At 35.4% G+C, this 23792-nt stretch overlaps 1 protein-coding gene across 1 annotated transcript in view; it reads right to left on the bottom strand.

Annotated features, from left to right (window-relative positions):
* Positions 1–23792, bottom strand: part of SCEL (sciellin) — a 99899-nt gene that overhangs the window by 20826 nt on the left and 55281 nt on the right. The window contains exons 3-8 of the mRNA XM_010003519.1: positions 23595–23712; positions 22870–22932; positions 22452–22523; positions 17129–17194; positions 16126–16191; positions 12696–12767 (exon numbers count right to left, since the gene is read on the bottom strand). Coding sequence (XP_010001821.1) covers positions 12696–12767; positions 16126–16191; positions 17129–17194; positions 22452–22523; positions 22870–22932; positions 23595–23712 — 457 coding nt within the window. The remainder of the gene's footprint in view (positions 1–12695; positions 12768–16125; positions 16192–17128; positions 17195–22451; positions 22524–22869; positions 22933–23594; positions 23713–23792) is intronic.

Raw genomic sequence — 23792 nt, 5'->3', positions numbered from 1 at the left:
TAAATAAATAAGTATTTAAAATAATAAACTTCTGCTTCTCAAGGTGACACCCAAAATATGTCCAAATGTCCACATATTTTTGCTTCTGGAAGGACAAGAAATTAGCACTGTGTGTCATCATAGTTAACAAGTAAAACATTGATTGTGTCTGTACTTACACTGAAAATGTAAGCATCCAAAGGCTCACAAAGCTTAGAAATAAGGAATATACTTTTCATTTCATAAATACAGTTAAACTAGTGGCTACTTTATCTTCTGGATTTTTTTAAAATTAATTTTAAGTGTTTCAGTGAATTAGAGAATGAAATGACCTGTGAAAAGCACTCTTATATAAACCCTTTATTTCTCTTCAGGTAGAAATAGGGAGCAAAAGCAAAAGTCTAAGTTAGCTCTGCAAAACTGATAACTTGGTCACTTCAATCCACAATAGCCTTATTAATCTCAAAACTTCAGATGCCTCCTAAAATTCAGTAGTGGCTCGAAGCCTTGGACTCTATCGTAATAAATTATCTGTGAATTAAAGTTTGTAAAAAAAATCACACTCAACTTACTGGTTGGTGCTACCTGTACATGTATGTACGTAAGCATGTGTGGGAGTTTGTCTACTGTAAAATAGATAATCACATGTTGGCAATATTTATGTGGTGCCACTGTTTAGAACACCATTACTGAAATTATTTGTAGAATTTCAATGTTAGGTGTGACAAATATTACACAGCTCTTACTAGTACAGTACCTTGGCAGCTCCTCCCTTTCTGTATGCTGAAGGGCTGCTTACAGACCACAAGAAACTTGGCCTGAAGCACACTGAACTGATGTGCTATTCAGAAATCTAAGTTCAAGTTGTTCTTTATGGATCACTGCCCTTGCTGGCTGAAGTGCTTTGTGACACCTGGTTGGGGCAAGACTTATCATCCATGAGTTCTTCAATATTTTGTTTAATGGCCATTCTGTAACTATGCTAAAATACTTCTGTAATAGTTTTATTGAGGAAACATACATAGCATGTATGGAAGCTTGTCATAGAAATTACTTCTTCAGCTAATAGTGCACATGCCAGCTAATTAATCTGCATTTTTATACTAATTGTTTTATATTAATTGCAATGCTACTTATTAATCTAGAAACAATATTACCGTTCCTGACATTCTCATAGTTACAAACTACTCACTCCCTTAGAAAAGCAGGGCCTGAGAAGTTTTGAAGACTTACTCCTTTTCACTTGTGAAGGAACTTGGCTTGACTTTGATGAGGTTATCGAGATCTTGGTTCCTTCAGAGACAGAACAAAAACCAGACCAAATCACAAATAGTACAGCCATCTGTCAATTAGCCAAATTAAATACTCACTTTAAAAGAAGTTATAATTGACACATTCTTTATGAAAGACAAAATTAAACTGATGAAAATTCAAGGCATGCATCATTTTAGTAATTCAGAGACACAGCCATATTGCCCCCAGGTATGTTCATAAGTACACAGGTTTCCTGGAATAAGAAGACCAAATTATGTTTTGGAAACAAGTTGCACCTGATAGAATAAATGGATAATCCCCACTGTTTACAGACAACTTCAAAGAAGTCCTGACCTCTAAGGTGCTGTGATATCAGGGACAGGTTGGATGGGGCTTCTGAGCAACCTGGACTAGTGGGAGGTGTCCCTACCCATGGCAAGGTGGTTGGAACTAAATTTTTTTAGGGCCCCTTCCAACCCAAACCATTGTATGATTCTATGATGTAACAAAAATCTTTAACAATCAGCCAAATATTCCTAGTATGTGCATGAACAATTCCTTACCTTCCAGTAATTATGGACTAAGTCTTTCTGGCTAAATCAATCAAAAAGTCCACTAGTCTCTTTGGTAGGCTATTTAGACCATCTTCTTCCCATTTACAATGTCCCTTCTCACAAGAAATTTCATATTTAAACTGAGGGATACTGAGAACTAGCTCTTCTATAAAAGAGATGGGATGTGATTTACTATTATTGCCTGACACAAGCAAAGAAAAATATTTATTGAAGTAGATCTTGTTAGTTAATTTTCTTTTTTCAATATACTGACATTAAACATCTAATAGGTATGAATGAAATATAACCATTAAAATAGAAATGTAAATCAATGTCTTTTATACTCTTTGAATGGAATATTTAGTCATAGCAAGTCAAAACATACGGTGTTGTTTTGACTGCCTTTATTTTCCTTCAAATTATTGCACTGATATTAACATTTTGATAAAACACTTAATTCCCATGAAAATGCATTTTCCAACTGCAAACTTCTCTACAGAAATACTTTCAGCAACTTTACCTAAGAAGTTATGATCTATTAAACTTAACTCACTACAAAAAAATTGGAAAATTAACTCCTTAAAATAAAATAATGGGAAAAGAGTGATGTCCATCACAATATGACAGTGTAGGACCTGTTCTAACCTGGTAGTCAACAATATTTCATACTTCTTGCTGACATTTCATCCTGAACAATTCTGCCATGAAACAACATCTCAATGAAAGAAAAAAACAACCTTTTTAGATTTCTTCTCAGTCATGTTTGACAGCTTTGGGCTCTCTTTGATGAGATTATCAAGATCTCTGTTTATGAACGGAACAAAACCAGTTCAATGCCAAGGAGAGTCTATTGCCATTTAGCTAGAGTTTCATACCCATCATTAATAAATCTCCACTTTATGTACTTTTGCAGATTCTCTTTATATTATCACAGATTTCAAACTTCTCAGAGTTTTCCTCCAGAAGCTGGAGTCTTGCTGTTATCCAAAAATATCCTCTCCTTTATGAACTGGGTGGCAAACCTCTTCCTCAATACTTGGAGGTAGTAACACTATGACATTAACATGTTTAATAAGACTTTAGGTAGTTGCTTTGATAACTTATACTTTTTACAATTTTTATTAAGAAAAACCTCCAGCTGTGCCTTTATGTGGCTTGAGTAACATATACTCTATTATTCTGTCTCCTGCATCCTCTGTTCCTTTATGTTCTTAAAGGTATTTAAAATACACATCTCAGGTCTTCTGTAAAGCCTCCTGAAGCTTTGCAATTGCAGCTACCTCAGTTATGATCTTTATTTTATATATATTGGCCCTGGTGTTGCATATTCACCCAAAACATAGAAAGCAGGACATTTGGGACTCCTCTTCATTCTGGCTTCAGTCATGGGATTGTTTGCAGTTCACTCAGCAGGATTATTTGTAGCCTTTTTGTTTACCTCTGCTGACTTTCAGTGTGTAACAACAGAAGGGCTGTGACAGTAGCAAAGTTGTGCCCTGCAGGCCAGTATGATACTCCTCTGTCTGATTTTCAAAGGAATATAAAAATGCTTTTTATGAGACTTAGCCCAGTAAAACAAACACATTTGAAATTTTCACTCTCTGTATAGATATAAAATAGTTTTATCTTTATTACAGTATTCATATTCTTATTTTTTTAATGATTTGTGGGTGTTACTCTTTCAGAATCAGATAAATTAATTGAAGATCCCTTCCTACAATAATAATCAAAAACAATGCAAATAAAACGTGCCCTCACCACAATGCCCAGTTACTAGAAATTTTTGTATTAATCTTCGTAAGAAATATTAAAATACCACAGTATTTTTTTATCATATCCTACATAACTGAATTAATGATGCTCTAGAAATTGATTGTAGAACACTGGGAAGATATATGACAATACTTGTAAGCATCATTTTTATCTCAACAGGGAAGGAATAAACTCCTCCAAGATCCGCAGGAAAGATTATGGCTTTTAAACATGAAATTTTAAAATTTTCACATATATTTTAATGTTCTACCTGGGCAACTTAAGATTTGCTTTACCTTAAACTTCAAACTTTATAGAGTTTTCAAACAAAAAAAGAGGAGTTATCTAACACCTTGACCCACTGCTTATTTGGAAATACTGAAAAAGAGAAAAAATACATTTACAAACTTCCAATACTTTAAGAATTCCTTCAGAAATGTGTTTACTGGCCCATATTAATCTTTGCTGCAACTCAAGGAATAGATGAGTTAGTTCCCTTCTGTTGACCTTAAATCATCATGACTTGGCAGCCAACAGCTTATTTTTACTTCCTCATGCATTATTTTCAGTGCTTTGAGTATCTCATTGCACTGACTGGCTCATGAGGAAGATTTTGCTTGCTGACCAAAGGGATAGTAACAAAAGTAATAGAAGTCTAGGCTGCTTTTGCACTCCTTATCAATAGCAACCAGTTTTATAGAATGACAACACTGAAGAGTCCTACTAAATGGTCAGAAACAGTTGCAGCTGCAGATTACAGCACAAAAATATTGCTGACTGCCCTGTTCAGCTATGCTTTATGGTTCACACGGAACAGAACTTCTCTAAAACATAACCCTTAGAAGATATTTGTTCATGGCAGTGGTAACACTTCTCAAGCTTTCACCCTTATGAAACCTCTGCTTGACATGACTGCAGCAAGTAATCAGGGCTGATGTCTTGCAGGTTCTCTGCCTTGAGGGGGCTGCCTGGTGCAAAGGAGAGGTCACAAGATATGCAACTTAAAGCTGCTGGCTCAAGCATTGTTCAAGTTATTAGCAACTACAGTTAAAGTTTGGAGAACTGTTGTTTATAAAAGGATAGAGTGTAAAGAAGGGTGAGCTGCAGGACACAGTGGATAAGTCAGAATTTATCTGATTAGGTTCAGGGCATACTTTTGCTGATTTTTTAAATCTCTCATTGTTGGCAGAGCTCCATGTACATTAGCAATAGCAGACAGTGGGCACCAGTGTTGATGTCAACACATAACCCAGTCTCACATTAAAAATTGCACAGGGTGTGCAATACAGAGCCTAAACTGAATGTCAGTTTAGGTTTTGTTTGAGAATTGTTAGCATACTAAAAATCAGCAGTGTAGTTTATACCTTTTCTAATGCTTCTAAAAGAAATGTCAAGTATTAAAGTGGAAGACTAACCTACATATTCATACATTAAGAAGCTCCTTGAATATCAGAATATCACGTGCAGTGAAAGACTGTTGTGAAGAAGTGTTTCCAGTTGCAAGTATAATTATCATTTTAAAAAATAAACCATTTCAGCATGCAAGGCTTGCTGAACAGAATGCATACTTCCTAAATTTGTCAACAATTTTTAAAAAATATAGATGCTAATGGAAAACAGCAGCATGCACCTTCTACATGAAGCAGTTTAGACAATCTTGGGAAAATATCTTTCAAATACAGTATGTGGCTTGTAATGGATGGTGACATTTTTCATAGGTCATTCCAATAGATGCCACCTCCAAGCACAGTATTTTCAGAGACAGTCATAACATCACTATGAACATTCTGGCCAGAATTAGTATTTTTTTTAATGGATGGGAATGAGATAGGGCAGACAGCCTGCCAGGAGGAGAATATATTGTGTGCTTGTAAATTCAAGAAGATGAAATATTTTAATATAACCCAGGGACATGACTGGAACATTTTAGGAACACCCAACTAGGGATAAAAAAATACATATTTTTGTGTTCTGTATAAAAATACTTGGAACAGCAGTACAGAGGATTTTGTATCACACTCTGTACAAAAGGATCAAGTATTGATAAAATTAATGAATTTGTTGTAATATAAAAACATTAAGACTTAGATTAAGACCTAAGTGTGCTTGGTTACCCTGACTGAAGTATGGAAGAAAATTCTATCCATTCATTTACTTTTCTGTGTGTAAGTGAACACCTCCTGACAGAAAGGTCTATTCTGCCTTTAGCATACCCTTGCAGAAAAATGCTTAATATAGCACTATGAATCTCCAGGAAAGCCCCATTCTGAAGGGCAGAAAACCCTGTGTGCAGCTGGGCCACTGTGGGCTTCATGGTATAGAAGTTGTTAACGATTAATTGTGCTGCTGCTGCTGCCTGCTATCTTGCCTCTCACTGCTTGTGTAAAATAGGATTAGAAAGTTGACAACTAATGAAAAGAGTCCAGCAGAATAAAAGACTATCAAATAAGATAAGAAAAGTAGGTTTAGATAATGCTATCAAGGCAGGCTGCATGCAAAATTTATGGCTTATTCTAACCAGACAAGCCTGTTCTGCCCTATCTTGGACCTCTTGGTCCAGAAATTAGCTACATTTTGAAACCATAATATCTCTGACCCTGATCAGTATCAGCTAAAGTTCCTTCATTTACCAAAAAATATCTTTTCGGTTATCTCTTTTTATTAATATTAGGTATATAATGACTTTCTTCATTTAATGCATAAAAGACCTATAGTTATGTTCAGTATTTATTCTTTAAAGGTATAAAGGCCACGGAAATGATCCAAAGGCTGGAGCACCTCTCTTATGAAGAGAGGCTGAGGGATTTGGAACTGTTCAGCCTGAAAAGACTCTGGGGGTCCTTATAGCCTCCTCCCAGTACCTGAAAGGGGCCTATAAGAAGAGAAGGGTAGATTTGGGTTGGACATTAAGAAAAAGTTCTTTAATGTGAGGCTGGTGGATCACTGGAACGGGTTACCTAGAGAGGTGGTGGACACCCATCCCAGGAGACATTCAAGGCCAGGCTTGATGAAGTTCTGAGCAGTCTGGTCTAGCTGGACATGTCCTTGCTTATTGTAGGGGAGCTGGTCTAGATGGCCTTTATAGATCCCTTCCAACCCTAAACATTCTATGATTCCATGTAATCACAAAGTAAGAGATTTTTTCCCTTTATGCTCTGTATTCAAATCTTAGAGAAACTGAGTTGCTTACATTTTACTTTGACTTTTGGTCTGCATTGGATTTCTGACTCAGTTCACATGAGATAGAGCTCTTATACTTTTCAGTCCTTCTGCTCTGTCAGATATGTTTGTGAATCTCACTTGTTTCACTGGATAATAGTTCTGCAATTCTGGTTTAACTGTTGACAAGTCAGATCACCATCAAAAAGGAACACACAAATTAATCCCATCCAGACATTCAAGCACAGCTTACAGTGGGGGCATTTTTGTCTTGAAAACACTCAAAGTTTAAAATGGCACAGAAACAGCAGGCACGTGTACCACACCTACAAAAAGAGCTTTAGTGATGTCATTAGTTGCTTGATGAAAGCAATTAAAACCTTTCTAATGTTTGTATTTGCAATTCTGATGTCAATGAAGAAAACACATCAAAAACAGATTTCAAAGCTTGATAAAATAATCCTGACCTTTCTTATACTGAGACCAAATTGAAGTTAATCCTGGACACGTGTGGGAAAGACAGTAAGAAAAGAAATTTTAAACAGACCTCAACCATGCTCTTGAACCTCAAGTACCAGGCAGGAGAGGATGCAACCAAAAATCCCTAGTCATTCAGTGAATGTTTACTTAACCTGTAAAAGGTTTGCTGAGCCCATTTCTAGTTCCAGATATCCCTAATTCTTGAAGACATTACCTAGAATTTCATCATCCTTCTTGAAGACATTACATCATCCTTCTTTGCTGACACACGAACTGTTCACATAATACCCAAACAACAATATTGTAGATGTTGTTTTATGGACCACAACCAGACAAATTTCAGAGAACTTGCTGTAACGTCTGTAATCAGTGGGACACTTCATGTCAAATACCAGGATTCTCAGTGATGTTTCAGATTTAGTCACTCTGTCAGCATCAGCATCAGCAGTCCAGAGACAAATCTAGTAAGTGAGCCATACACAGTATTTTCGATATATCTCCATCTGTTTTTCTGATTTAAAAACTACCGAGGTGACTCCCTATTCATAATAGGTGATATTATAAGATATATCTATAATATTTCTATATGTGATACCAGACAAGTTGCATCTGTTGTCTTTTCTGCAGTGATCTCTCCCACTTGACCTCCTACAATGCATTCTGATAAACAGCTGCTTCTGACATGGTGGTATGTCAGAGCCTGCTTTAGTGGGAGAGTTGGACTAGATGATCTCTAGAGGTCCCTTCCAACTCTGGCAATTCTGTGAATACGCAAAGATCACACTAACAAAGTCTGGCTAAAACCTTCCTGGCTTTTTTGACCTAGTAATGTCAGCAGAGAAGAAGAAAAAACCCACCAATTGCCAACTGGAGCTTCCAAATCTGAACTGAAAGAGTTGGTCTAGATTATATCAAGCATGTCATGCTCTCACAGGATAAAGCTTAACGTCATGGGTCTGGCTGAATTTTGATCTGTCATCCATGGCTGCTTTGCTGTCACTATAGCAATTCATAACTGAAAATTACTAAAGAAGTTCTTTGAGAAAAGAGCGGCATTTATTCTGAAGCAGGATGCATTTCCTTCCACAGTGCTATCCTCACTAGTCAGTGCCAGGAACCCTCATTCAGACCTTTCATCAACAGCAGCCAAGGTTGAGGGAACAGAAGAGCTCTGCAGTCAACTGTGAAAGCCAATTTATACTGTGCCAAAACCAGTGTAATGCTTAGCCTAGAGGATTTTGGAGTTAAATACAGAGGAAGAAGCCATTGATCAGAATGTTTTATCAGAGGTGCACTGGGAAAAATCACTGAAGAAAGGACAACTTATTCAGTTTTGCCTGGAGGACATGCATGACTCTGTAAACACTGCACTAACTTTTCAGTGAAGAATAATGGGCTTAGATCTCTTCACATAAGCTCTGCAACAGCAAATCATTTATGGCAGCATGCAGGAAAGCTGTAACCCAGCATTCTACTGAATGCCAAATCTGTCAGAATTGGGAAGCAGAAGGTCCCTGTCACTAGGAAGTGCCTGCTGCTGAAGTGCAAAAATGTGTCATCAAAATGACCGTATTAATTTCCACTATCAAAAACAATTTAAGCAGTGTAAAGCCACTTCACTCTCCCATAAAGAAAAAACTGTTAGTGTAGCCAAAGCAAGACCTGGCTGCAGTTATGACTACTGAATTATGTGTATGCCTTCGTGAATTCTGTTTTAGTATCCTTTCTTCCAACATTTTTTGAGTGACATAAGTGTCGTCCAGAACATTTTAGAGGTCTCCTGAATTTCTCACTAAAAAGTGAAAGCAGATTAAAAAGACAACACAATGGAAAAATCACATAGGAATAACTAGTATGGGATTCACACCTTCTGAGTTTGGTCATCTAAGCTTTAGTCCAACCTAAGATAGTTCTCTAGGGTGTTTTTAGTGGCTGTCTGGTATTGCCTGTCTCCATAAATGAGATTTCTCTTTCTAATGTAATGAGAATACAGAATTGGCCAATGCCTCAAAATGCACCTGCATGTTCTCTCCATTTTGTTCTCTTTGTAGCTCTAGAACAATACAAATTTTTATCAATAGAGGTTCATTTAGGAGATGCAACACAATGATTTTAATCCCACTGGTTTGGAAAATTCCACACCAACACCATTATACTCCTATTTTTTACATAACTTGGAAAAACAGTGTCTTATTTTTTCCATACTTCCAAGTTACCAAATGTCAATAAACACAGAAAAATATGTCTTTGTTACAAGAGATAGTTTAAGCACAGGTAATTAATGTGTTGTTCTTTCACAATCTTTTATAATGAAAACTGGCAACACATCTCAGGTCAAATAGAAATATCATTAAATAGAAGCGTAATACAAACATATTTACAGCATGGTCTAAATTTGCTGCTGTCTGATAGAAGTAATTATAGTGGACCCTGTACAGAACTAATATTAAATGTACTGTATTTTATAAAAAAATAAATTACAAAGAGCAAAGAATATAGAATCTGCATAATTATCCAGGAAAACTATTCTAGTTCTTTGTTTCTGTTGCCTAGAAATTGCCTCTCTCACCATCATGCATACAAATATACAGCTGAAACTTTTTTTCAACTTAACTCTGCTGGTGGTGGCATACCAAAAAGACATGCTTATGCAAACGTTTCTGCAATATGCCCTGTGCCCCTGCAGACTAATCATTGTTCTCCAGTAGCAGAAAATCTCACTACAGATGCTTTAAAAGCTGGGTGAGATCTCTAAGTTCTTATGTAGCCCCTGTTACTGTCAACGCAAAAGCTTCTGCTCAGATATGTCCAACACAGATTTTTATATACCTATTTATCAAAGATAGATTCATCATTTCTACATTATATGAACTGCTGGAAAGATGGCATTTGGATTATTCTGTATGATCTGGTGATAATACCTTTGTTACTGCACTGTTAAATGTGGCCCACCATGACAAATACAGTGAATTTCTCTACAGATCATATGCAAGGAAGCAACGTAGTTGAATACAATTGAACCCCACATAAAAGTATTTTATAGAATTGCACATTTTTGCTTCCTAGCTATGCTCATTAATGATAGACTGAATAAAGATCTTAAACACCCTCAAGATGTTCAAAGTGGTTTAACAATAATTAGTTCTTAAAAAGAAATTAAGATTTCAGACACCTGTGTTTAATGATTCTTACAGTTGTGTAATGGAAAAATGAAGTGAGAATCTTGGATGGAAATTCAACACAAAAAAACTTCACAAGCAATGAACAAAAGACCCATTGATTACATCAGAGAAATGCCTCTGTATGTATCCATTGCAGTGCTCACATGCTGCTGCAATGGTAAGATCCAAGAGACCTGATGTGAGGACGACTTACTGTGCTCTTAAAAAGATACAGTTGTTAGACAGTGGTTATCTTTACGTTTTCTAGATCCTAGACTACTTATGTTGTCTAGGGTACCCCTAGATGCCCTAGTTAATAATGAGATGCATATTCCATCCTGTTAATCATAGCCAAAGGTGGAGGTCTTTATGTCCATGCTTCCAGATATGCTATTTGTATTATTGTATAATCTATGGTGTAAGATAGATGCCACATTTAACTGTTGTACTTGAAAACAATGCAAAAATTGCTTTTTGCATTGACAGAATCAGTGTTAGGCCCTGCATGGAACAGGACACAATGAAGCTTACACTTTTAGCCAAAAGAGATAGGATCTGCCATATTTTCTAGGTAAATCCTTTCTAAAGATTTTCCCTGCATTGCTGATCAGCTTGATAGAAAACCACTTGCTGTTTTCCATTTAATTTTTCCTTTAACATCCCTGTCAGAATCCTGACCAAAAGACAAATAATCAATTAATTATGACTTTAAAAGTGTGACCTGAAAAATCTTTCAATTCAAAGTAAATATGTAGGGAATGTATAGATGTAAGATAAAATACTATTCTAATAAATGTTGATGTGACTAGAAATACTTTTAATGCAGCTGTTTACTTAACCTGCGTGTCACAATTATTTTTGCCAAAAGTGTAGTATTTATATGACATCTTTAAAAGGAAAAAAAAGGCACTTTTGCTGACAGCTTCTTAATGCATTTTTGGTTAGTGGAAATGTAACAAAAATCTGCAGTTTTGAGAAGCTAATGCAGCAGCAGCAGATGGATGACAGCTGAAGAACCAGTCAAATGTAATGGAATTATAGCAGGAGTAGAGAAGGTTGAATTTTGCCCACTAAGATTACAGGCTACTTATAGTCTATATACTGTCACATATTGCTGTAGCAGCACGATGTTACCATAGAAACTTGTGGACCAGTAAAATATTCCTCCAGTTCTCCACCAATGGAGGAACAGGAATACAAAGCTTCATATGGTAATGAGAGCCTCTGGGGAATGATAAATGTGAACTAATTGAGGATAAGGATTAAGACCTGAACAAGCCTTTAGGAATGAATAAATGCTGTGACTTCTCTGGTTAATACAGTGGCATATTTAATTCTCTAAGATCTCCCACATTTGTTGACAGGAAAATATTTCACTGAAACATCGCTTTTCTGCCTAGGTCAGATATTTTCTGGATGTTTCTGTTAAATGTTTTGTACTGATTTTACATACTGGAGACTTCAGGGAGAGGGTGGCACAATTCCAAATAATACAGACTGTGGCTTTAGACCTCAGAAAACTGTACTTTATTAGTCAAATTCAATAAAATTAGTCATTTTAAACTAATGGTGTTTACCATTTAATATTCCCAGGTAAAACCTTCAAAATGAGCTAGTGTAATTCTCAGTGCGTATCTGGAGATCTATTTCTAATTCACTCATTTTTAATTGCTGATGAAGGCTACAGAGTCAATTTTTTTGCATGGTTATTGCTGATTGTTTTGAAAAACGTAGCATCTCCACTAGGAGAGAACCTTACCATTTGCTGAAATTCAAAGTGAAAATTTTTTTCTCTTTTCCACCAAGAGTTTTCATGGCATTCTGTACACTTTCCAAGACACATTAGTACATATGCCATCTAACTCATACCATAAGAACAAGTCCATCTGTTTAAACCTACTAATTTTGTCACACTAAACGCTATATGTTGGGGTTTTAGTATTTAAAATGTTAACACTGCAATGGACAGGTTTTATTTTTTTTTATGTACATAGGAGTCTGTAGATATTATCTCTCCCACAATTTACTGAAGACCAACAAAAATACACTATGTAATCCATACTACTGCAATTCATCTGCTTCCAAACACTTGCAGCAACTATCTTTAAGATGCAGGCTAGACGGTCCTGAAAGGCTAAGAAATGAAACATCTGAGATAACTTAGCAAGTCAGTAAGATGGAACTCAAAGTTCCTGGGCCAATTGTTAGGATTTGTAGATGCTGCTTTTATCACACATGCCGTGTCCAAATGCACTATCAAATAGGGAAAACAAACAAGCTGAATACTTCTTATCACATTTAGCACATTTAAAAATGTTTACCAGAACAGTGTTTTGATTACACCTGCTTAAGTTACCTTGATGTAGCTTGATCCTTTTCATCAGTCTTGGATTTCTGAGGGGTCACCTGTTCTGATGAAAAGGCAGCCCTGCAAGGGGAATGGTGAGAACATATTTATGGCACAAGAAGATATTAGGACATACATTATGTCATGAAAATTGGTTATCATTGAAGATATTATATTTCTTAACAAGTGTAACCACAGTGAGTTTGGATTTTCTTTGAGAAACTTTTTTTCTGTTATTTTCTTCTAATACGTATAAAACAAAAAAATTAACATCTATAATTATACATTGAAATGTATATGTGTATATATATATTAAAAAACTATGTAATGCTTTAGTTCACTAGATTACTACATCCATTGAGCCTTTTCAGAAATCAGCATTCCAAGCAGTTTTCCTAGTATTACTGTAATTATAAAGTGGAGTTTCTTTGCTGTTTCAAAATTACTACAGTAATAAAGAAACTTTTAAATACTTTTCTACTACCCACAAAAAAAAAATTTACTTATTTAGTAAAGACTAGCATTTTACTTACTTAGCAAAGTACCAATTTTTTTAAAAACTAAGTAAATAAACAATTACATTTCCCTATTTATACTTATTTGTGTGAACAGTCAGATTGGTCACTACAGGAATACTAAAATTATAAGAAATTATAAGTAAGGGAGAAAGTAGCTAATGTAGTTGGACATGAGAGTTACATGCTTCTTTAGAGAATCTTTCTATCAGGATGGCAACTAAACCGTAACAAGTGTTGTAACTGCCATAATTATAAGCCATGAAATTGCAGTTAGTTAAGTCAAGTTTTCCTAATTTAGACCATGTGAAATGTATATTTAATTAATTAATGAATTAATGTATTTAATTTATTTTCTAAAATTAGAGCAACCTTTGCAGACACTCAAATAAGTTCAGGGTACTTTATATCAATTCATCTTATGCTAATGGCTTCTATTACAAGCCTTTGCATGTGCACAGCATTTTAATTTACCACTTTCTTTCTCTTCAGTTAGCTCTCTTTAATGCATCAATTTAATATGAAGGAGTGGTTGCATTAGCAACATATATAACTGTGGAACTAAAATGCTGAAGCATTTTAAAATCTTTTATGCAGGTAAAGTTTCTTTTCAAATTTGAATATCTATCCAATGAAATGTTCTAACCTATGTGAAAATAATAACATGCTAGGAAGGAAATCTTCCTCATGTGCTTCTCTGACATTGACTATGGAGGAATCCTTACAGATAAATTATAAAGTATTTCTATTTTAAATAAATGAAAATTAATAATCAAGGTTTATGCACAGGAGTATGTTATATTTACAAATCTACTAGGAAGCCAAGTAAGCAACACCTACATTGCTGGAGCCTCTGAGTTTTCTGAAGTGGTGGTCCTAGAGGAAGAAAAGAGTAAATATTTCAGAAACCAAATATCAAAATGGTAGTATCAAAGAACATTGAAAAATTTTAGGTCCAGCAACAACAACAAAAAAAATTAATTTCCTTCATCCCAAGCCAGTATTTTTCATTGTTTCTTAATGTGGAACGTAGCAAGTTTTAACTCAAGTAGCATAGTACTAAAATCTATTCATATTCTTTGTATGTTACTAAGACAATAATTATTCAATTAACATTCTCCAGTCTATCACGCTGATCAATAGCATTTTGTTTTCAGCACTCAATTCACAACCAAAAAACTCAGTTACAATGAGGTGCTTATATTCTTAGCTTCAACTGCAATTTCTTTAAAGTGTTCTATAAAGTGTGCTTAATCAGCTTGCAACTGAGGCAAAAAAACTCTAGAAGTTTGTGTCACGCTTGGCTAAGAATGCTAGAATCAGGTCTCAGAATCAGAAAAGATAAGTAAATAAGCCATGACCAAAAAACCCCACAAAGCCATGATTGCTGAAATCCCTTCCTGAGTGGAAGGGCAGAACAATCAGCCATTCCCATATTTGAAGAACACACACAGCTCTTTGCTCCACCTATCTTAAAGACTGATAGTGAGCTTTTAAAACTGTGGTTATTAGGATCTGTGCATAGCACTTTATTTCCTGAACCTCACAGGTGAGTAAAAGGCTTTCCTTTGGTGACTATTATTATTAATAGTCATATTTACAATTTGAAAAGGTTTTCACATCTTCAAAGCACTTTTAAAAGATAAACAAATTAATCATTGAATGCCCATCATTGTTTAACCAAGTGTCTGTGGGTGACATCATTGTTTCATGATCCAGGAGGAGTCATGAAAGCTTCAGAAAGAATATGCCTGTATTTTGGTCTCTGAACTGTGAGAGTGAAGGAGTAACTGGATAAATAATGCTAAGAAGGACACAGGAATCCCAGGATTTTTTTTTTAATCTGGGCAGATACTGAATAGAGGATGCATCCTATCCTATGTTTTCAAAATTACCATGATCAGACTGAGATGTTGGAATGAAGCCACATAAATTAATCATCTTTGACATATTAAAAATATCTAGTAAGCACTGATTTACAAGAAAATAAACTTTAGCATCTAGGAGCCATCTTTCTGCTGGGAGATGAGTGGCTTTGAATCTTGGCCAAACAGAAGGATGGTAGTGAATAAAGAATAAGATTAAGTAATCATTGCCAGGCTTGGTTTTAAGGATTCATCTTAAAGTTTTCCAGTGACAGATTCCACAGACTCCCAAGGCAATGGTCTACCAAGGAATTATGCATGACAATGTATCCATTACTTTCTGTTTCATTTAATGTTCAACATTGATATGCATGAGACTCACGTTAGAGGTTTCCTACATTAAAACTAGGGAAGTAGAAGGCCATGCTGCAGCCAATAGGGGACTTCAGCAAAGAATGTCATGAAAGTTCATACATGAATATTTTAAATAGTACATATGCTTTTAGAGGTGAGCACAAGAAGTGTTCTCTGCTCTGTTTCTGAACTTCCAAAAAGCAACCACAGCTTTAGAAATTAACACTAAACATTCATCTGCAAGTAACTTTAGCCTGATCTTTTCTTGAAAACTATTTTTTGGACACCTTACTGAGAGCTGATGAAGCAGATCTGGAGGTTTTGTCCGCTCTTAACCAAAGAGACCAAGCGTTAGTCCCTGGCTGTCAGATGAAATGACACCAGCAGACTCCTACCCTTATGGCTAGTTGCTCTATAGCAAATTTGTCTTGTGGAGAACTAACTGGAATAGTCCAAAGTCAAATCATGAAGAAAGTATATAAGCATTGTAGAAATACTTACGTAATCTCAAGTCGCTGGCACTTCATATACCTAGACCTCAGTCAATGCTGGGCATCAAACTGCTAAGAGCTAAAAAAAGTGTTTAGGCATGGGATGTTTTCCCATCTTACTCACCAAACTCAGTCCCTCAAAGAATTGCTCTCACTCAAAAAATCATCTCTAGCCAAAAAAATAGGAAAAAAACTTGTGATCATCAGTACTCACTGTTTGTTGTCCACTGTTTCTGTTGTGGTTGTACTACTTGAAACTGGAGGAGGCATCCAAGATTGCCTGTCAAATAAATTTATGAGTATTGGTTTAACGCCAATACTGGGGCCAGGGCTAAACAGCATACTAGGAAAGTCAGAATATCAGAAGTGAAGTAGAGATACCTGGAACTTTTCTTAAATTATTAGTATTTTTAAATACTGCATACAGAGACTTCTTAGTTTGTTTAGTTAGTTTGTTTGTTTTCCCCCAGACAACTGAATGGGATTGGAAATAATATAGTAATTCAATTTTTTGGTGTGAAAAATGTAGTCTCTGACTCTAGGTGATCTTTTGTGCAACCTGAATGGTACAAATAAATAGACTATTCATGGAAGGAGAACGAGATAGAATGGACAAAGGAAAGGGTGTCAAGTATAAACCCAAGAAACACGTTCAGGTTGGTATCAGAGGTCGCATAAACATCACAAGCACTTTCAGTTCTTTTTTTTTTTTTTTTTTTTCCCCTCAAAACTATCAATCTGGCAATTGTTTGTGAGGAAAAAGCAATTGCACCATAAGGAGTTCAGTTCAGTGATGGTGTTTCACATCTTCAAAGAGCCTAAAGAGATCTACTGGGCTGAAAACACCAGAAACTTCCATCAAACAAGCAGGGCCAGTAATATCAAAACAATGACATTTTAATTTCTACTTTCAGAATTCTACTGATGACCATTTTTCTGCATGAAATATGAAAGAGGAAATCACAAATGAACACAGTTGTAGCTGGGAAGTGTGCATCTGTTGCACTGCATGCACCAGACTCATAGAGCTTGTTCTGCAGAGGCAACACAGTGCTCCCATGGAAAAAGCCAGGGCATGTGAAAGATACCTAAATCGTCCTGAAGAGTTAGAGTGTGCCCAAGGAAAAAGTTGGTCCTGGCTTTTTAATGTGGTTGTGATATGTTACTGAGGTTTAATAGGGTGCTATTTATCCTCTAGCAATCATGGTCATTAATACCTTTTTTTCTTGATTGGAGAAGTCGCAGCAGTGTTTGTGGATGATGCATTAGGAGTCCAAGACTGCCTGTTAAAGAAATATACTTAGTAAATTCATTTGTTTTCAATAGGCGTGCAATTTGAAATAAAAAAAAACCCAATGATAAGACATTATATTTCTGCTATGAAATGATACAATTGTGTATGGCAAACGGTATGACTATATTTATATATGCCAGCTGAAATTTCGAAAATTCCTTAAAAGATACAAGATTTTAGACACCCTGGGGATTCCGATGCTTAGAGAACAGATGTTTTTTTACTTTATTACCGAATTTCAGACTTCTTAGAATCATGACTTCTGTGCCTTCACTTCAGTGTCCAACCGCTAAAATATTAATACCTTTATTTTTCAAACTTTAAATTTCATGTTTCTTATTCAGTTATGTCAGTGCTTCTTTATTTTATGCTAGCCCGTAAAAGAAGCTGGTGTTCCCCATGCTCCTAACCATATAAATTCCAAGCCAGTGATTTTTCTCATAAAGTTCATAAAAAAGCTATTGTTTTGTCCTCTGCAATTCTTAATGGAACAAGAATAACTGAAGAACAGAGCTTTACAAGTATTTGTATTGCTTTCTGGCAAGAAAAAGTATATACCATTTAAGTCTCACTGACGACCCACTTCAAAATTCATGACAGGTCTATTAAAAAATCATCTGTGCACAAAATAATATAAAATCCAATTTATATGTTGTTCCATGTGTCAGCATCACTATGATTTACAACATAATTGTGCAAGATCATTATTTAAAAGAATGACCTCACTTGGACTTTAAATGCCAGAGATACAAATTTGCTTTTCAGAGTAATATCTCAACACTTTGCAAGATGACATTTAATTGCTGTGTGCAGACTTCACTAGCAACTGTTTTCAGTATAATTTATTACTGATAGAACACTACTGACACTTATGAAGGTACAAAGTGACATGTTTGGCCCTTTACTTTTCTAAATACGGTGGCTGAGTTCTTCAGACTTTCATTTTTTTAATAAAAATGTCAAGCAGGTAAAAGCTGTAAGTTCTCTAGAAGCTAAATTTTCAGTATTGTGAAGTCATACTACATATATGAATTGATCATCTCTAAATTGTAACAAATGTTTTATAACATGTCAAAAATATTGTGCTAAACTATTTTGAATTAAAAAGACTGACCTTCTGACAGAAGAAAAGTGTTAAAATAAGTTCTACATTTTCTATTTACTTTCCATTGGAAAAATCAGTTAGCCTGTCTATCAAAAAAAAAGTATTATTCACACTTTGGTACTAAAGTTTCCCATTGGCAATTTGAAATTGAAAACCTTAATTAGGGTTTGTTCATGTAGAATTTCCTGAGATATATGTATCAAACTTGGCAGAACTCATGCAGAAAAATGCAGTGCTCTAGAACATACACAAATCAAATTGTTTTCAAAACACTCTTACTGTTTCTTTTTTTTTGTATTTAAAATATTGTGTTTCTTAAATAATTGCTATGCTAAGTAAATGTATAATCTGAACTGGTAATCTGAATCTGAAATGTGTAATCTGAACTGTGGGGAAACAGGCATTTCTAAGGAAAATTCCTCTTATTCTAAAGAAAATATCCAACAGCTATCAGAAGAATGACCTCCAAAATATCTTTTTTTTTTCTTCACTGGCTATAAAAAGAGTCTGTGATAACCTAGATATAAATGTCTACATTCCAGATGTCAGGTGCTGAAATGAAGCCTACTCTTAGGCCATGTACCATACAAATTACTTCTTTATATGATATATTCTTGGTATGTAGAAAAAGTTCTAATAAGATATAACATGTAGATTATAATACATTCTATATAAATGGTACATGGTAAATTACAATTCATAATACTTAGGTTTCCAAAACTCATACCTGTTGCTTTGCTTATTATTCAGAGTTGGAGAATTATTTATTTTATCAGTGTCACTGCTGGCTGGAATTCTGTAAGAAACACACCACAACACTTGCATAAAATTAAAAGATTAAAACCATCACTTTCCCCAGTATCAAAATAGGTATGAAACAGAAGCTGAATTAATATAAATTTGGTGCATTAATATCTGAAGAGTCTAAGTAGCTCACTGAAAAAAACTTTCAAAAGGTTATGTTCATACACTAACTGATACAGTGCATCAAGGCCCATTGTTGTTAACAATTTATTACAACTCCTTTGAATTTGATCATGATAATAGAAAGAAAACAATGTTTTTCAGACAGCAAGCAGTATGTAAACCACCCCCTTTCTCATTTAATATATACACCAGCCTCATTTTCTTTACAGCTTTTAAACATAAATGAGATTTGAAAATACTCCAGTGTAAAATCCTGGATAAATCATGGTAGTGACCTACAGGAATAACATCTATCTAAGAATTTAGATCATTTTTGCTTGAATTGATTTTATTAAGCTGTGAAATTTACACTAAGAAACAACCATGTGATTTTCCAAGCCCTTTATGGATTTCACAAGTGTTGCCTACAACTCTTCCCAAGTTTCACAGAAAGCCCCACGTAGCTATTGTAGCTGAAACAGGTTAATACTTCATTTATTTGATCTTTCTTCCCAAATACGGAATATTCTTTAATATGAAGAGGGGACCTTCAAAAAGTTCAAATATAAGGTGGTGTACATTGACATAGATTATAAATACCATTGTATTTATACCAGTTCATTGTATTTAATGAAAAGCCTTCAAAGGAGCTCTGGGGCACAGTCTGCACCAGATGTGCTCTGTGCTTTTTTCAAATCTAAAATGTAATTGTGCAAATACTTATGTCCCATCAAGGCCAGTTTGTAACTGTGACCGGCAGTTACAGTTACTGGAAAGATCACTAGAGGTCTCACTAGAGCTCTCACTTGCTGATGGAAACGTCAGCGTTTCTTCTAATGCACAGCTGTCCAATGCATCAGCGTCTTTCATGTTTCGTTTTGCATTTTCATAATTTCAGCACAATCATTTAAGTAGTTCTATATTTTCTCATTTTAAAGACTTGAAGGGTCCATCTGGCATCCTACTCCACTGCTGCCCAAGTAGCAGAAGCTTTGAAAAAAGACAGCAGGACTTACAATAACTCTGTCAACAGCTCTGAGATATCTCCAATACCATGGGAATTCTTCTCAAGAACTGTCTCCTAGGAGTGGTCTTTTAGGCTTTATTCTACATCCCAGGAACCTGCTCCATTTTCAATTCTGCCTTTTAGTTTTGAAAGGGGGGGGGGGAAAGTACTTCTGTACTATGGGTATGCTCGTCAGAAATAATTTATAAGAAAACAAGGGATTTGCACCTAGTGGAGAGCATCCTTCACAGAGGAAGCAGAAGTACCAAATACGTCTTCAGGCTACAAAAAGGTGCTAAGAGAAAATATATCGCCACACGCCCTGAAGCATTAGGTTGCAAAGTTGAGCAGGTGCAGAACATGTGGTCCACCCTTACAGAAGTGCCTGCTGGCAAATGGGTGTGGACAAGATAATCCAGGAGTGTCTGTATTCCATAGTTTTGAGAAAAGCAGTGATCAGTGAGGAAAAATAAACAACTTGACTGCAGCTTCCCAGTCATGATCATTCCAGGGTAAAACCATCATTATTCACTCCATATGTGGACATACTCTGCATTAGCTATCAGAATTGTATATTCACACCTCTTATCCTTTCTTCGTATTCCCTGCCCTTTGTTGCATATTAAGAACCCTTTATGTTAGATATTTGTGTATATGAAAACAGTCAGCTTTCCATACATGAAAGTAAAGCCTTAGAAAATGTTTTGAAGTGAAAGAGCATGTGGATAAAAGTGACACAACTGATATGTGCTACTTGGATCTCCAAAGAGCTTTACAGAAATTTGTTTTCAGGGGTCTTAAATAAACCCATCTCCTGTGTGTTGATAGAGAAGGTCCTTCCATGCATAAATAACAGGTAAAAAAGTAGGAAACAAAGGTTTGGAATAAACAGTTTTTCAGAGTGGAAGGAAGGATCTGTACAAGACCTGTGATTTTCCATATGTTCACAATCTCTCTGGAAAAGAAGGAGCATAAGATGATGATGCTTGCCAATGACATTAACTTATGGTAATCAAAACAAACGTTGACTGGCAAAGCTTTCAGAAGTCATCTGCAAACACTGCATTTCTAAAATGGCAGATGACATTCACTTCTATTAGATGCAATGTAATGTCTGCCAAGAAAAACAGTTGATCTGTGAACCAGCTACTGTCCCTCAGGAAAGAGGTCTTATAGTTATATAGATAATGTTCTGAAAATGAAAGCTTAACTCTCAGAAGCACTCAAAAGAGCAAATTCAATATTATGAAGTACAAGGGTAGGACTAGCAAATGAACTGGAAGCCGTTGTTATTCTCCTCTCTATATACAAATGTGGGCACATCTTAAATACCTGCATGTAGATTTGGACCCCCAGAGCAAAAAAAAACTAATATGGCAATAGAAAAAATACAGAGAAGCACAATATGTAATTGGAAGTTATGGAATGGCTTCCTCGTGATGGGTGAACAAATATAGCAGGATTCCCTGGCCTATAGAACAATTGATGGAGGGCTGATATCATACAGCTCTGTAGCCTATTTTACTCCAGACAACTATGGAGAAGATGAATTTCGCATAACAATTTCTCATTGTTTCTTACAAGACAAGTAAGGATCATCAAACAAAGTAACACAGTGCTAAGATCTAGCCAAACAAGTGCACTTTTTCCACACTGAACTTGTAAGGGCTGGTACTCATTGCCTCAGCCTGTTGTGGAGACTGAATTTTGAAGATGCAATACAGAAAGAATCTGCAAACACAAGCATGGTCATGTCTTAACTCAGCAGAGGTCAAGGCTGAAGAAGGCATTCAAGTTAAGCACCTGTATGACAAGCACATGCTTCTGAGATTTGTACTGATCATGATAAAGAAGTGGCAGCAAGGATTGGAAGATAACTAAGGCTTAGCCATGTGTACTTAACTATTGCAGATAGGACTTTGATTTATAGCTCAAAAAGCAGGAAACTGGAGAGGAGTGGCTATCATCTGTTCATGGATACTTTTCTGAGGGCAAGAATACACAGAAATTGATACAGAAAAAGAAGAGGAAGATGTCAAAGAACCTTTTTTCAAATCACATTTCCATTTGCCTCATTGACAATTCATGCAAAAATCACTCAGTCTTCTACTTAAATGCTTAATAAATGACATCTTAAAACCCCATTGTTTTAACTCATTATTTCATTTTTAAGACCTCCCACAAGTATGAGAATCATGAAATATAATACATGGAGAAAAAAAGCCCTACCTGTCCAAGGTAGTATCAGATCTGTATCGTCCAAGTACAGCTTTCTGATCTTCCTTTTCATTTGTGCTACTTCTATAAAAAAGGTTATAAATGCCATTTTTGTCACTCTTTAATTAAACAACTCATCACCAATAAAACAATATGTATCTTAAATTAAGGCATCATACAGGATTTCAGACCATCCAGGTGTCAACACATCCAACCTCATTCATTGCAATGATTGACTTAACAATTGTTGTCATCAGAGTCAGATTTACAGTGGACATGTGTAGACTAAAATTGATCAAAGCAAGTTCTTGCTATAAACAAGATAGAATAAAAGGAAACTCAATTTTATTTGACAATATAGTTGTCAAATAATATATAATAAATAATAATATAAATAATATAATAAAGGTGTTCTGATACTCTGCTGTACCTGTGTAGACCATCTTGGGATTTGTATTGATTAAGCACAGCCCGTCCATAGTTTTCATCAGCACTTCAAGCAAAAGAAAGGCAGTGGTTAATTAAAATTTTAGTATTAAAAAATAGAAATTTTTTTCTTGACAAAAGATTTCTGTCCTTAAATCAGATTTCACAGATTTCACTACAACTGTAACCACACCAGCTACAGATCTCTGCATTAGATGACTCCAGGTATTTTGTAGTAAGAATTACCTCCTCCTACAAGCTGTTCATGTAGGAAGGCTCAAACAATGAGGGCTTGGTCTCAAGCTGAAGTTTCTAATGCAATACTAGTCTTAGTTTGAATTACAGTAAATTTCAAATAATTCTGATTCAAGCTCCTTAAAAGAACTTTCCAAGATTAATTATCTTCATGCTTGCAAAAAGACAAAAGTCAGACTGTACTGTTGCTACCTAAAACAGAAAACGTGGAATTTTTCTTGTAAAGCAGACATGTCACTAAATCAGCATATCACCTCAGCACTTAAAAGTCCCAATAAAAATCTTAGTGAAAGTCCTGCCAAATGCTGCCTCCAAAAGGCAATCAATACCTCATCAAGACAAACAAATAATAATTATTTGATGAAATTTATGTAACTCTGGTCAATACCGTTCATTAAAATGTAGACACTCCATGAAAAGGTAAATAGCATACTGAGCTAAATACCAAAGGAATGTATTTTGTATCTTTCTTACCTTTCCTCTTCAGGTCTCTTCTTTATCCAGCTGTTATCTTGCAAAAGGGTCCGTCGTTTATTAACATCATGAGTAGCCTGTTGTCTGCCTTTAATTGCCACAGAAGGGCTCTTATTATCTGCAAATGCAGAGAAATATTCTTAAATTAAACGTATGGGATAACTTTGGAAACCTAAATTGCTATTGGAAAGGCTACAA

Source organism: Chaetura pelagica, unplaced genomic scaffold (assembly GCF_000747805.2).
Source record: "Chaetura pelagica isolate M959 unplaced genomic scaffold, ChaPel_1.0 scaffold106, whole genome shotgun sequence".
NCBI classification, from domain to species: domain Eukaryota; kingdom Metazoa; phylum Chordata; class Aves; order Apodiformes; family Apodidae; genus Chaetura; species Chaetura pelagica.
This window is presented reverse-complemented; position numbering and strand designations above follow the sequence as displayed.